Source organism: Malurus melanocephalus, unplaced genomic scaffold (assembly GCF_030028575.1).
Source record: "Malurus melanocephalus ecotype Western Australia unplaced genomic scaffold, MMel_1.1 scaffold_282, whole genome shotgun sequence".
Classification (NCBI taxonomy): domain Eukaryota; kingdom Metazoa; phylum Chordata; class Aves; order Passeriformes; family Maluridae; genus Malurus; species Malurus melanocephalus.
Genome location: NW_026623514.1, coordinates 79,354 through 92,022, shown reverse-complemented (window position 1 = coordinate 92,022; position 12,669 = coordinate 79,354). Strand labels below are relative to the sequence as shown.

Sequence of the window (12,669 nt, the reverse complement as noted above, 5' to 3'; positions counted from 1 at the left end):
GGGAGGTGCCTGTGGTGGCCTCTCTGGCCTGGGAATGAAGCACGTCCCAGGAGACGGGGAGATTTTGTCTCGAGAAAAACGRTTTTGTGTTAGGACTCACCTAAACACTCCTTTTGGGCTGCCCCTGCACACACAGCGCCCCGGGGGCTGGACACCAGAATTAAAAAGGGGCTAAACCCCCACCCTCGAGCGAGCACAAACTCCAGCGCAGGGAGGAGCAGGGAGATGAGGGCACAGCAGGCACGGCACTGCCACCAGAGATCCCAGAGAGACTTCTGGAACGTGGCATCTGGGTTCCCTGACCCCCCAGACCCCAGCAGGGTGGCCAAACACCCCTGCCTTGTGCCCCGTCAGCGCTGCCCGACCCTCGCTGCCATCCATCCAGGCTCTGGTACAGCCCAGGCTCCGGGGCTGCTGCAGCGGTGCCAGGCGATGCTGCCTTTGTCTGAAGCTCTGGGGCTGGGCAGCCCGGGGGAAGGAGGGRTGTGAGGGTGTGAAAGGCTCCCTGCAAGCTCGGAACGCCTGAAAACCTGATTATTTCAGGGCTCCTCCTGGCCTACCCGCACACACAAAAGGCTGCGAGACAATGAGGGAGAGAAAATGGCTCCGCGAGAAGAGCCGGGAGCATCTGCCAGGTTAACTCGGAGGGGAAGGAAGGGTTGTGCTATGCCCTGGGGCTGCTGGCCCCAGCCTCGCCTCTAAACCCCGCCTAGCACCATCAGCTTTACGAGAAAATGGGGGGGGTCGGGACAAAGCAGCAAAACGGCATTTTGGCTACAAATCCTCCCAGGAGCATTGAAAATCAGGCAAGAATCCATTTACCTGGCAGGAGCCCTATTCTTGATGAGGATTCTGAAAAAAAAAAAAAAAAAAAGCAGGAGCCCTATTCTTGATGAGGATTCTGAAAAAAAAATAAAATAAAATAAAATACAAACAAGCGGTGCAGCAGTTAGTTGTGATTTGGGCAGGGGGCTGCAGGCGGTGTCCGGGGGAGGGCCAGGCTGCCCAGTGCTGCCTCCGGACCGGGATCACCGGGATGGCCCGGCGGGCCGGGATGTGGCCGGGAGCACGGTGCGGGATAAGCCCCTGTCCTAACAAAGGGAGGGGGTCCGGGCTGTCCCGGCCTGACACCCCCGGGGAATGGGGGGCTCCTGCCGGGGCGGGGTCTCTCGCGGGTTTTTTTATAATATATTGGGGGTTGGGGGGGTATTTTTGGGAATGGAGCCAAAGGGAGCTCCCCCCGAAGCGACGCTCGCAGGACCCCCCGAGTCACGGGGTGACATCGCCCCCCTCTCCCTCCCCGATGTGGGGGCGGCCCCCGTGCTCCCCGCGCCCCCAGACCCCACCGGCGCTCCATCCCGGTCCGCAGGGAGCGGAGCCGTGTCCGCGGTGCGTTACCTGCTCCCGGGGGCCCGGGCTGGGGTTGGGGGGCGCCGGTTCTGCCCGCTCCTGCCCGCCGCGCCGCTCCTTTGTGCTGGAGCTTTCCCAGAGCATCCCTGAGCAAGCGGCGGCCACGCAAACTCCTCCTCCAGCAGCCCCCGGCCCCCCCGGCCCTACCTACGGCGCAGGAGATGCTGCAACTCGCATTAAATTTTAATGCTGGAAATGCGGCCGAGTCACCTTTTCTCCGCACCGCTCCCGCTGCTCTCCCCGCGTCACTCCCGCATCGTTCCCGCACCGCTACCGCACCGTTCCCGCACTGCTCCCGCTCCGCACCGTTCCTGCACCGTCCCCGCACCGCTCCCGCACTGCTCCTGCACCGTTCCCGCACTGCTCTCGCTCCGCACCGTTCCCGCACCTCTCCCCGCGTCACTCCCGCACCATCCCCGCACCGCTCCCGCACCATCCCCGCACCGCTCCCGCATCGTTCCCGCACCGCTCCCGCTCCGCACCGCTCCCGCACCGTTCCCGCACCGCTCCCGCTGAGGCGGATCCCGGGGACCCCTTTGTCACGACAGCCGCTGCAAAGGTCGCTGTCACCCCCCCGCCAGGACATGCTCCGCCGTGGTTCACGGGCTCCCCACAGCCATGGCTGTGACCCAGGGGACACGGGACAAGGGGCGCTGGGCGGGGGCTGTCGGGCACACCCTGGGGACATGGTGGGGACGGATGGCAGAGGGACCAGCCCGGCTTGGGGACACAGCCCTGTCCGAGGACAATCCCCCGTGCCGGGGACAGCTCCCCTCCCGTCCGGGGGCTGTGACAGCCCCTCCGCAGCGCTCTGCAGCTGCTGGGCTCCCGTATTGTTCTCCAAGTCCCCGCCGGGTCCCCGGGGAGCCCCTGTCTCGCCGCCAGCTGCCCGCCGTGCCTGGCCATGTGCTGGCCCCGCTCCCGGATCCCGCGTCCCCCCGGGGCTCTGGGCGGAGCTGGGCAGGGCCACAGGGCTACCCACGACGGTGGGCTACCCCAGCTGTGGCCGTGGAGGGGACGGAAAGCTCCGCTCCTGGGGTCTCGCAGGCCCCGGAAGGGTTAACCCTGGGGCGCAGRAGGGTTTCACTCAGCCCATCCCACAACTGTTTGTTTCTTCTTCTATTTAGCCTTTTTAATTGTGATTTCCTGCGGAGACAATCCCTTCCTGGGCAGCATTCCCTCCGCTGGTGGCCTTGCTGCTGCAAATGTCATGGATGGGACATTTTCACCACATCAAACCTTTTCTCCAGAGCTCTTCTGAAACGAGGATTTTTTTTCAGACCAGCCTTTCCCTGCTGCATTTCCAGCTTTGGCTGCATACTGGGGGTGCGGGAGTGAGGGATGGGTGCCGGGGTGGGTGCAGGGGGGTGTACAGGTGGGTGAGAGTGCTGAGATGGGTACAGGGTGTGCATGGATGCTGGGATAGGYGCACAGCTTGATCCTGGAGCTCCTTCCAGCCCCTGTCAGGTGCTGGCAGAGCAGATGGTGTCTGTGGGGTGGCGGGATGTGGGGGTCCTGCAGAGCCCCTTGAGCCTGCAGCCGGGCAGAAATAACCTTCCACCTCATCCCCCCTGTGTCCCATGACATCACTGTCACCCACGCATCCCCACGGCCCCCCATCCCCAACTGCCAGCGCCGCCTTGGACAATTGAGCCTTTATTGAGCKTTKTCCCCGCCGCCCCGCTGGACAGACSGCKCCCGGGGCGTGTGTCCGGCGGCGCGGGGGCTCCGGCCCCGCRGTCACTGCTGGACCCTGCGGATGGACTGGACTTGTCCCGTCTGCGCGTGGGACCCCCACTCCCGCACGTGCTTGTACTCGCCCGCGGGGCTGTCGCTCTCCAGCAGGTACTGGAAGCCCCGGTACCCCGGGTACTGCGAGCACACCCACCTGCGACAGAGCGGAGAGAGCCGCTGGCTCGGGGCTGGCGGCACCGCGGAGCCCGCGGGCAGCGGGAAGGTGCCGGCAGCTGCCCGAGCATCCTCGGCTCTGCTGAGTGCCCCGGAGCCGGGTCCTGGCAGGCTGCACGCCCCGGGTACTCACGCTCCGGAGCGGACGAGGAAGGAGCCCACGGTGCTGCTGCCCCAGCCCAGGGCGGGCAGCGAGGGGCAGTCRTCGCTCATCTCTGCCCGCTTGCCCTGGAAGTTCTCCTGCTCGAAGAGCATCAGCCTGCTCCGCCCGTGGTCCTGCGGCCAAGACGGGCACGGTTTTGGCACTGCCACCCTGTCCGCGACCAGCGGTGGGATCCGTGGCCGCCTTGGAGAGGGCGGGGGGCACTCACGGCGCAGGCGATGGGGCGGAAGGARCACATCCTCTCCACGTGGTAGGCGTTGCTGCCGCTCCACGCCTCCCAGCACGGGTACTCGCCGCGTTCCAGCACGAACTGCTGCCCCTGGAAGCCGCAGTGCTCGAAGCCTGCCCACCTGCCGGGGCGGGAGCGGTGAGACCCCCGGCGCGCCCACCGCCCCACTCACGGCCGGGGCTGTGCTCGCTGCACCCAGCGGTGCCCGGAGGAGGCAGCCCCGTGGCTCGGGGGGCAAAAGGCACTGGAGACTACTCCGTCCTCCACCCCCCTGCCATCCGTGKGGTCCCGCAGCACGGTGGGGTGGCAGTGCCCCAGGACCCCCACTCACGCCCCGCTCTCGATCTTGCAGGAGCGGACGGTGCTGAAGCCGTGCTCCGGGGTGCTGTAGCAGTCGGTGGTGAACTCGTGCTTCTTGCCCTGGAAGAAAGGCTCATCCCACACCACGATCTGGGGGGGATAGAGGGAATCAGGGGCCTCTGGGAGCGCTGAGGCCCCGAGAAGGTGCTGCAGTCCCGTTCCTGGGCGCTCAGAGCATGGTGCTGGTCCTGCCCAGGCTCGCGTACCTTCCAGAGACCGGAGGATTTCTTGCAGCGGTGGGTCATGGTGGCTCTGCCAGAGCACAGGGGAAGGGCACAGTTMAAGCTGCCCCTCTGCCCAGATGAAAAAGACCCCAGGAGCCAATGCACATCCCTTCACCAGCAGTGCAGGGGACAACAATGGGGTTGCTCCATGCTGGAGCAGATGAAGAGCTCTGTGGCTCCCCCTGCCCAGCCGGAGCTGCCACCAGGGCCATGTGGAGCAGTGGGCACCTGGCCCAGCGGGCACCTGGCCCTGGCAGACATCCCTGCCCGTGCCCGGGGAAACTCCTCCTCCCGCTGGCAGCTCCCTGAGCCAACCCCCGGTGCTGGCAGGCGGCAGGGCWGCGCTGAGCCGGGAGCGCTGCGGAGGTGGCAGTGTGCCCACACCTAGCGTCACCACCCTGCCACTGCCACAGCCAGCGACAGCCCCCTCTGCCCCATCCCCCAATCCCCCGCCACGGCTCCCGGTGCTGAGGAGAGCTCTAGCCCGAATCTTGGATGTTCCTCCACCTGTTCCAGCAGCTGCTCGSCCCCAGGCCCCAGCCATGGGCACAGGGCAGCTGCCCCAGGCTCCCGCGCTTACCTGGGGTGAGGCACTGGTGCCCAGGGAGGTGACATGTCCGGCAGCCTCCGGCTGGGTTTTTATAGCYTCCAGATAGAGACAGAGCCCAGGGGAGCATTACTGAAACCCCTAACTCAGCACATGGCGGGGAGGAGGGACCGCGCCGAACAAAGGCGCCGTGTCAGAGACGGTGATGAGCCGGGACGTCGAGCTGGCCCACCGGGCACGGGCTCTGACCCCCGCCCCACAGCTCCCGAGCCGGGACATCGCCCCCAGACCCTGCCAGCGCTCCTCCCTGCCGTGGGGCCGGGCTAGGGCCGTGTCCCAGCTCTGGCAGCGCTCCCCCTGCCCGCGGGCAGAGCTGGGGGCGAGGGGAGGTTTCCTCACCCGTTTCTGGGAAGTGGGAGGAAGGACGCGTCTCCACTTGCTCTCCTTGCAAAGGCAAAGCAGATCTTCCAGAAATCTGGGACAGCTTGTTGCAGATTGGGCACAAAACAGCCATGGACCCATAAGAAGTGGGGACCAGGGGCACAGAAGGCACAGAAGGGGGTGGTGAGGGGTGCAGGCATGGGCTGGAGGTGCAGGTCAGGACTTGGGGGAAGCTGCAGCAGCCTCCCACCTCTGCGCACTGGAAAGAATCGGCTGCACCCGCATTTTGGGAACCTAAACACCTTCCAGTCTTGCTCACAGTGACCCACACACCTCACAAATCATGGTGCTGGGACTCSCAAGGCCGGGCAGAGTCACTCTCCCAGCCTGCCCTTCACAGTGGGCAGCAGGCAATAGAGGCTCTTGACCCCAACGGGAAAACCCGTGAGCCCAGGGAGTGCTGTGTTTTGGGACAGAATTTGCCAGGAGACTGCCAGATGACTGAGCCAGGGTCCCCTTCGTGCAGCTGCAGCAGCCCCGGGCACTCTGGGGGAGGCTCAGCACAACGGGCTGCCCCAGGGCATGGCAGAGCTGTCCCTGCCACCCGCAACCCCAGCAAAAGCCCTCTTGGCACGGGCACAATTCGTCCCCAACCTCTCACTGTGGCCTGAGCTAAACTCAGCTTGTGCTGGCCACCAGCACAGTGACCATGGGGCTGTCCAGGCCGTGTCCTGGCAGCGGGATGTGGTCACTGGAGCCCGGGTTGTGGCCGGGTGCAGCCGTGGTGCCGCTCAGTGCCAGGCAGGGATGCAGCAGCGGGAACTCCACGGGCAGCGGGACTCACCCGGGCAGAACAAACCCTCGTGCCCGTGCCCTCTGCGGCCGCGCTGTGCCAGCTCCGGCCATTTGCTGCTGGGGCAGCTCTTTGATGTGCTGGAGCTGTGCAGGGAGGGTGCCAAGGAGGGGTGGTGCAGAGAGGGGCTTTACAGGGCACATGCAGCTGAAATTTTGTGCCTGGTGGAGCTCGGGAAGGGTCAAGGGCAGGTTCCTGCTGTCAGCCCTACACAGCACTGGCTCAGGGGGAGTTATGGGGTTGCTGAGTGCTCAGTTATGAGCAAAKCAGCCATCAGGAGCAGAGCTSGGCCYCTCTGAGCTGATTTTCCAATGCCCMRRTTCAAAGGTGMTGGGGGTTGAGAGGGGAAGCACAGTCGGGAGCAGGGGGTGGGTGAGACCTGCTGGTTAATGCCCAGRAGACACAGGAGARGCAGCACAGACAGAACACCCACCCTGGCTCTGGGAGGAAGAGAAGGCAGGTTGAATTAGAAATCTGGATAAAAACCATGGAAACGAGGGAAAATTGAAATGGTGAGCCATAAAACACCGCCCAGTGTCAAGGTGAGAACCAGGCTGGGGCAATGCCAGGGGTAATGGGGCAGCAGACCCCACAGCCAGCCATGTCACGGGCACAGCACACCTCCTGCAAAACCTCGGGAAAAGGAGGGATCAATACRTTCTTTTTGTTCGGGGTTTTGCGCAATAGCCCAGAGGGTGCAGCTGGATCCCACCGCTGCTGGGTGACACATGAGGGGAACAAAAGGGGAGGGCAAAACACGGGGCTCTGAGCCCTCTGCCCGCACACCCTCGGGTCAGGCACCGCTGGTGCTGGATGCTGCGGGAAGCTGGGGGATGTTGGAACGGGGGTGTGGAGGTGGAGAGCTGATCAGAGGCTCAGAGGGACTCAGGGGAAGGACCCCGAAGTGCCATGGGGGTCGGGAGGTGTGGCACCAGAGGCTGAGCGGCCACAGGGAACGGTGCCAGCGTGTCCCCATCAGCCACCCCGCGACCCTCCTGCGCCAGTCACACAGAGCTGATGCCCCAAAACCATGAGGGTGGTGGTGGCAGAACCAGGGGTTATACAGGGTGAGCACAGCACGGGGAAATCGGTCTAAAAAGCAGAGGAACAGCCCTGTCAGTGAGCASGGACATTCCCACGGGAGAACAAACACCGTTTTCAGGCACTCAGGTGGTTCGGAAAGTGTCAGCTTGGATTACACATCGTTTGGGAAAAAAAAAAAAAAAACCTAACTCCCDGAACATTTCAGAACACCCATGTCTCGCTTTCTGGCATCTCCAGRGCAGCGCTGCCGGCGCTTGCGGGCACGGAGCGATGTTGAGAGCGMGAAGGGTCGGTGTTTGGAGGGGACAAACGGGCACAGCGCGGCTGCAGGCCGGGCTCGGMGGTGGCAGCGGCACGGGAGCGGGGTGTCCCCGCGGGCTCGGGGCCGGGGYGCTGGGCAGGGGAGGTGTTCCTGTGCCGGTGCCGGCGCCGGCCGGGCCGTGCCAGGGCTATATATGCCCTGCCGGGGCGGCCGCACGCGGGGCAGCGGGTGCCGGGCGCGCTGCAAAGTGGCACGGTCAGGTCTTCTGTTGTGCCGGGGGCACAAAGGAAAATGCTGGGTTCAGCGGCTGGGCACGGGGCCGGGGAGAGGCTTCCAGCTCGCCCAGCGCTTTGCAGGATGTGATGACTGGGCGGCCGCGCAGACACTGATGAGCTGGCAGTTCCTTTGTGCGCCCGCCCGGGGGTCTGCCCTTGCCAGGCTATAAAGTGGGGGCCTCGCAGCGCCCCGAAACACAAGCCCGCTCACTCCAACAAGAAGCAGCAGCTGCCCAGGTAAGAGGACAAAGTTCCCGGGCACCGGGCTGCAGCCGGACCCGTGGTGGGGAGAGGGAAACTCAGGGTCTAAGCCGTGGCCACCGCTGTGGTGGTCACGTCTGGGAGCACCTGGGTGCTCAGCATCCCACCGCCCTCCAGTCCCCGGGGAGCTGCTGGTGACACTCACCTGCGGGGCCACAGCAGGGTGCCAGCAGAGCAGGGCTGTCCCCTTSCCACCCCTCACACGCTGCCCAGGTGCATCCTGTGTGGGACGGCCCCAGTGCCCGGCACAGCATCAGGCCCCAGTGCTGGGACCGTGCTTAGGGCTCTCCTGCCCACWGAAGGAGAGTGTAGACCCCAGGATGTCTTTGATTCCCCTGGAGAAGGCAGAACCCCCTGTCTCTGCCTGCTGGGAGCCATCAGCTCCTCTCCTGGCCCTGCCCACCCACCCCACTGAGAGTCCCCATTTGGATGTCACCATTCCTGGGGCGGGTTGCGGGTGCCCACATCCAYGCCTCCCTCTGACCTGCTGCTGGTGCCCTGTCACAGACTTGAGCCCACCACCGCGATGTCTGAGACCACAAAACCCGCTGCTCCCGGCCAGGCTGCGGATGAGAAGGAGAAGGCAGCTCCTGCGCCAACTCCATCCCTCGACCCTGCTCCTGTCGCAAACAGCAAGGGCGAGGAGCCCTCCCCAGAAGCCTTCAGGGTAAGCCCTGTGGCTCCCCATGAGCAGGGACATGCTCCGGGACGAGGGACAGGGGCAGGAGATTGCTCCAGCGGGAAGGAGTGTGGAAGTGTGGGTGATGCCATCTYTCCCTGCTCTGACAGCACGCACAGGATTTGCGGCAGGAGGAATGGCCAGAGGGTTCCTTGGCTGGGCAGTTTGTTGGGGCCACAGGCTTTGGGAGTGCTCTCCCGTGGGTTGTGGYGTCAGGGCTGGCTGCGGCCACCTGCTCTGTCTGGTCACTCCCTGCATGTAGGGGAGGTGGAGGGGGTGTTAGGGGTGACAGGGCCACAGCGAAATGTCACAGTGATGCCAGGTCAGCGTGCCACCGAGGCACTGCAGCGGGGCTGGCAAAAGAGGCGAGTGACGCGAGGGCTCCGGTGACACCGTGCCAGGCAGAGAAGGCCACAGCGCAGATGGAGCACCTGGAAAAGCAGCTCCTTCCCACCAGCATGGGCACTGGCAGCAGCAAAACCAGGGGCAGGATGAAGCCATCGTGGAGCAGGAACAGCTGTCGTGGGGACCCTTTCTGTGCTGGGACTGCCCATGTACAAAACTGGGCAGGCACCAGATCTGAGGAGCTGCAGGAAGGCTTGGAGAGCTGAGGGGGACACATGGACAGTGGGCTCAGGCATGCAGGGTCACCCAGCACCAACCTGCCCTCCCTGAGTGTGCCTGTCCTCATCCAACCATTTCCTTGCACCCCCAGATTGTCGTCTTCGACCAGGAGAACTTCCAGGGCAGGCAGATGGAATTCACCGCCGAGTGCCTGAACCTGGCTGACCGCGGCTTCGACCGGGTGCGCAGTGTCATTGTCACCTCCGGACCGTAAGTGACCCCAGCCAYGGAGGGCGCCGTGTCCCTGGGGATRTCCCCGGTGGGTGGGGACACAGCCCTGGGGGCACCCTGGGCACCGTGTGACACGCAGAAGGGACATTTCCCCGCTGCCTGGGCAGAGCAGAGCGGGGCCAGYGCAGGAGCAGAGCAGGCATCCCAGATCTCCTTCAAGGAGCCAGGACAGGCAGGAAGGATGCTAGGGTTCCACACAAAGCCAAGGGCACCAGAGTCAAAGCTGAGGGCTGAGGAAAGGTGGTCATCAAATCACCCACCAGGAGCTGTCTGTGGAAGGCAAGGGGATCTGAGGATTTTGCGAGGTCAAGATGAAATGAGGTGGAATCCTTGGACCAGGCTGGATTAGGGGCAGGCAGAGCCAGGCAGGGGTGAGCAGGCAGCCCTGCACCCAAGGCRGCTGAGCAGCAGCAAGGGGGCTGGGCAGGTCTCAAAGCCGTGGGAACAGTTGAYACAGGCAGGGACAAAACGATCCCCAAAGCAGATAACTGAGCAGACGGATGATCTCCATGTTGAAAGAACTGGAAAACGGCGCACCAAGGAATGCAGGGGGGCTGGGAGTGCTGTGGGGAGGAATGCACAGGGCATGGAGTGTCCTGACAGCATCCTTGAGGGACCTCTGGTCACCTGGAATGACACCGTGCAGCACTTTTTTATTGGGAACCCAGAATATCCAACTCTTCTTGAAACAAAAGGATGCAGCAGACTGGAAGGAGCTCAGGTGGGATACCTGGGAAGCTGCTCTAGACAGGGAAAGGATGAAACTGGGAGGGCAGAGAACTTGGGTGTCACTGGGGTCCTCAGAAGCTTCTTGAGAAGCACCAATGAGACTCTGCACCCAAAAATGTACTTAGGGAAAGACAAAAGCAAAACAACCAAGCTGAGCTTTAGTAGTCAGCTTGAGGCAGCCTGGGGTACCTGAACACTGCCATCAGGAAAACCCCTGCAGGCATCTGCAAGGAAAAGCTGCTCTGCAGGGAAAGGGGAAGCAGCAAATGCAGGACTCTTGTGGTGCCGGGGGCTCCCGAAGCCCCAAGCCCGTGACATTCCCAGCAGCGCAGCACCTCGTGGCTCTGCTAAAGAGGTGACATTGCAGCTGAGCGAGCCCCACGCCCAGCAGCGGGACGGGTGCCAGCGCTGGCTGGYGCTGGAGCAGTGAGGCGTGCCAGGATTACACAGCCCGGGCAGGGGGGACAACAGAGTCCTGAGCTGGCTCTGTGGGGTGAGAACATGGGGATCACCAGTCGTGAAGGGCTCCTGCTGCTCTCCAGCCGAGGAAGAGGAGCACTGTGAGCKTTGGTGCCTGCTGGCCAGCTTCCAGCCCGGAGCCCATGGACCAGCACAGGCTCTGCACAAGACACAGTGCCTGGGCTGGGGGAAAGGTGTGAGCAGGCGGGGCACAGCCTGTTTGGAGACYCCTCCAGCATCAGCAGGCTGGCTGAGCACTGCTGGGTGGCACCTGACCCGCTCTWTGCCCACCTCTCTCACAGCTGGGTGGCCTACGAGCAGGCCAACATGCGCGGGGAGATGTTCATCCTGGAGAAGGGCGAGTACCCTCGCTGGGACACCTGGTCCAGCAGCTACCGGAGCGACTGCTTCATGTCCATGCGTCCCATCAAAATGGTGAGTGCTGGGGAGCAGAGAGCCCCGSAGGGCTCTGCCCAGGGCCGGGCATTGCTGCTCGATGCCTCACCCCAGCAAAGCTCCAGGGCTTTGGCCGCAACGCTCTTCCTCTGTCTTCCCCAGGAGGCTGAGGACCACAAAATCTCCCTCTACGAGTCTGCTGACTTCAAGGGCAACAAGATGGAAATCCAGGAGGACGATGTGCCCAGCCTCTGGGCTTATGGCTTCTGCGACCGCGTGGGCAGCGTGCAGGTGCCCAGTGGAACGTAAGCTGGGCCACAGCGGCCAYCTCACACCAGGCTCCCTGTCCTCCCTGACCCGCTGCTGCAGCTCTGAGCACCTCCAGGGGCTCTCAGGCAGCCAGAAGGTGCTGCATGGCTGGTTTGGGTGGTGTGGCTGTTCCTGGTGGCGTGGTTGTTTTCAGTGGTGTGGCTGTTTTTGGTGGTGTGGCTGTCCTGGTGCTGTGGCTGTCCTGGGGCTGTGGATGTTTTCGGTGGTGTGGCAGTCCTGGTGGTGTGGATGTTTTTGGTGGTGTGGCAGTCCTGGTGGAGTGACTGTCCTGGTGCTGTGGATATTTTCGGTGGTGTGGCTGTTTTTGGTGATGTGGCTGATTTTGGTGATGTGGCTGTCCTGGTGGCATGGCCCTGTCCCCCAGGGATTGGTACCCAGCACAGAGAGGCCCCGCCATCTCCCTGCCGACCCCGCTCAGCTGCCCTGTGTTTCCTTTTCCYGCAGCTGGGTCGGCTACCAGTACCCTGGCTACAGAGGCTACCAGTACCTCTTTGAGACCGGTGACTTCCGACACTGGAACGARTGGTCTGCCTTCCAGCCCCAGATCCAGTCCATCCGCCGCATCCGGGACATGCAGTGGGACCAGAAGGGCACCTTCGTCACCCCCGACGCGCCCTCCGACTGAGCGTGCCGCCTGCTAGCTACGAGTCCCGGGCCCCGTGGGGCACCCCCGCCTCCCCTCGCGCTCGCCTGCCCAGCACTTTCCTTGTACATTGCACATTCCCTGGATGTACTCTACCTTGTGAGGCAAATTAAAAAAAACCAGAAGATTAGAACTGCTCGGGGGTCGGTGGTGCATGAATGCGGCTCCGCGTCGCCSGGTTTGCGCCAGCCTTGTGCCGGGTGGGACACGGTGGAGGGTGGTTTTAGGGAATGGGTCACATGTAAGGCCCCTCCATGATGGGGCTGGGATATTGGAGACCCTCGGTGCGGGAGAAGGGGGTGGCAGAGGCTCTGCAGCCCGACCCCTCTGAGCTGGGGAGCTTAGGGTGCCCCGGGAGCAGCGGGACCGGGGAAGGATCCCGGCTCTGTCCACTCCTGCGGRGTCGGGGGGCTGCGGGGAGTCCTGGGCACTAATTAACAGCCGAAATTGCAGTCAATCGAAGACCAATTCACTTTCAATGAGGTTTTTTTCCCCCCCCTCGGACGCTGCCCCTTCCCACCGGACACTTCCTTGCGGCCTCATTCCCGCTTCCCATCCCGCTCCCTCCCGGTGGGGCACCTCGGGGTGGCATTTCCCCGCGCTCCCACGCCGCTAATTAGCGACGGCGGTGATTAATTACAGCGATAGCGATGACGGCAGC

At 63.7% G+C, this 12,669-nt stretch overlaps 2 protein-coding genes across 2 annotated transcripts; one reads left to right on the top strand and one right to left on the bottom strand.

Moving 5' to 3' along the window:
* Positions 1-3,099: 3,099 nt before the first annotated feature.
* Positions 3,100-5,233, bottom strand: CRYBA4 (crystallin beta A4). Its single transcript, XM_057376574.1, has 6 exons — positions 4,875-5,233; positions 4,277-4,322; positions 4,042-4,160; positions 3,690-3,831; positions 3,452-3,594; positions 3,100-3,298 (listed from the first exon to the last, which is right to left on the bottom strand). The coding sequence occupies exons 1-6, from the start codon at positions 4,907-4,909 to the stop codon at positions 3,151-3,153; spliced, it is 633 nt and encodes a 210-aa protein (XP_057232557.1). The 5' UTR covers positions 4,910-5,233; the 3' UTR covers positions 3,100-3,150.
* Positions 5,234-8,427: 3,194 nt separating this feature from the next.
* Positions 8,428-12,125, top strand: CRYBB1 (crystallin beta B1). Its single transcript, XM_057376553.1, has 5 exons — positions 8,428-8,584; positions 9,312-9,430; positions 10,942-11,074; positions 11,198-11,340; positions 11,810-12,125. Exons 1-5 carry the CDS (start codon positions 8,444-8,446, stop codon positions 11,988-11,990), a joined length of 717 nt encoding a protein of 238 aa, XP_057232536.1. The 5' UTR covers positions 8,428-8,443; the 3' UTR covers positions 11,991-12,125.
* Positions 12,126-12,669: the final 544 nt, after the last annotated feature.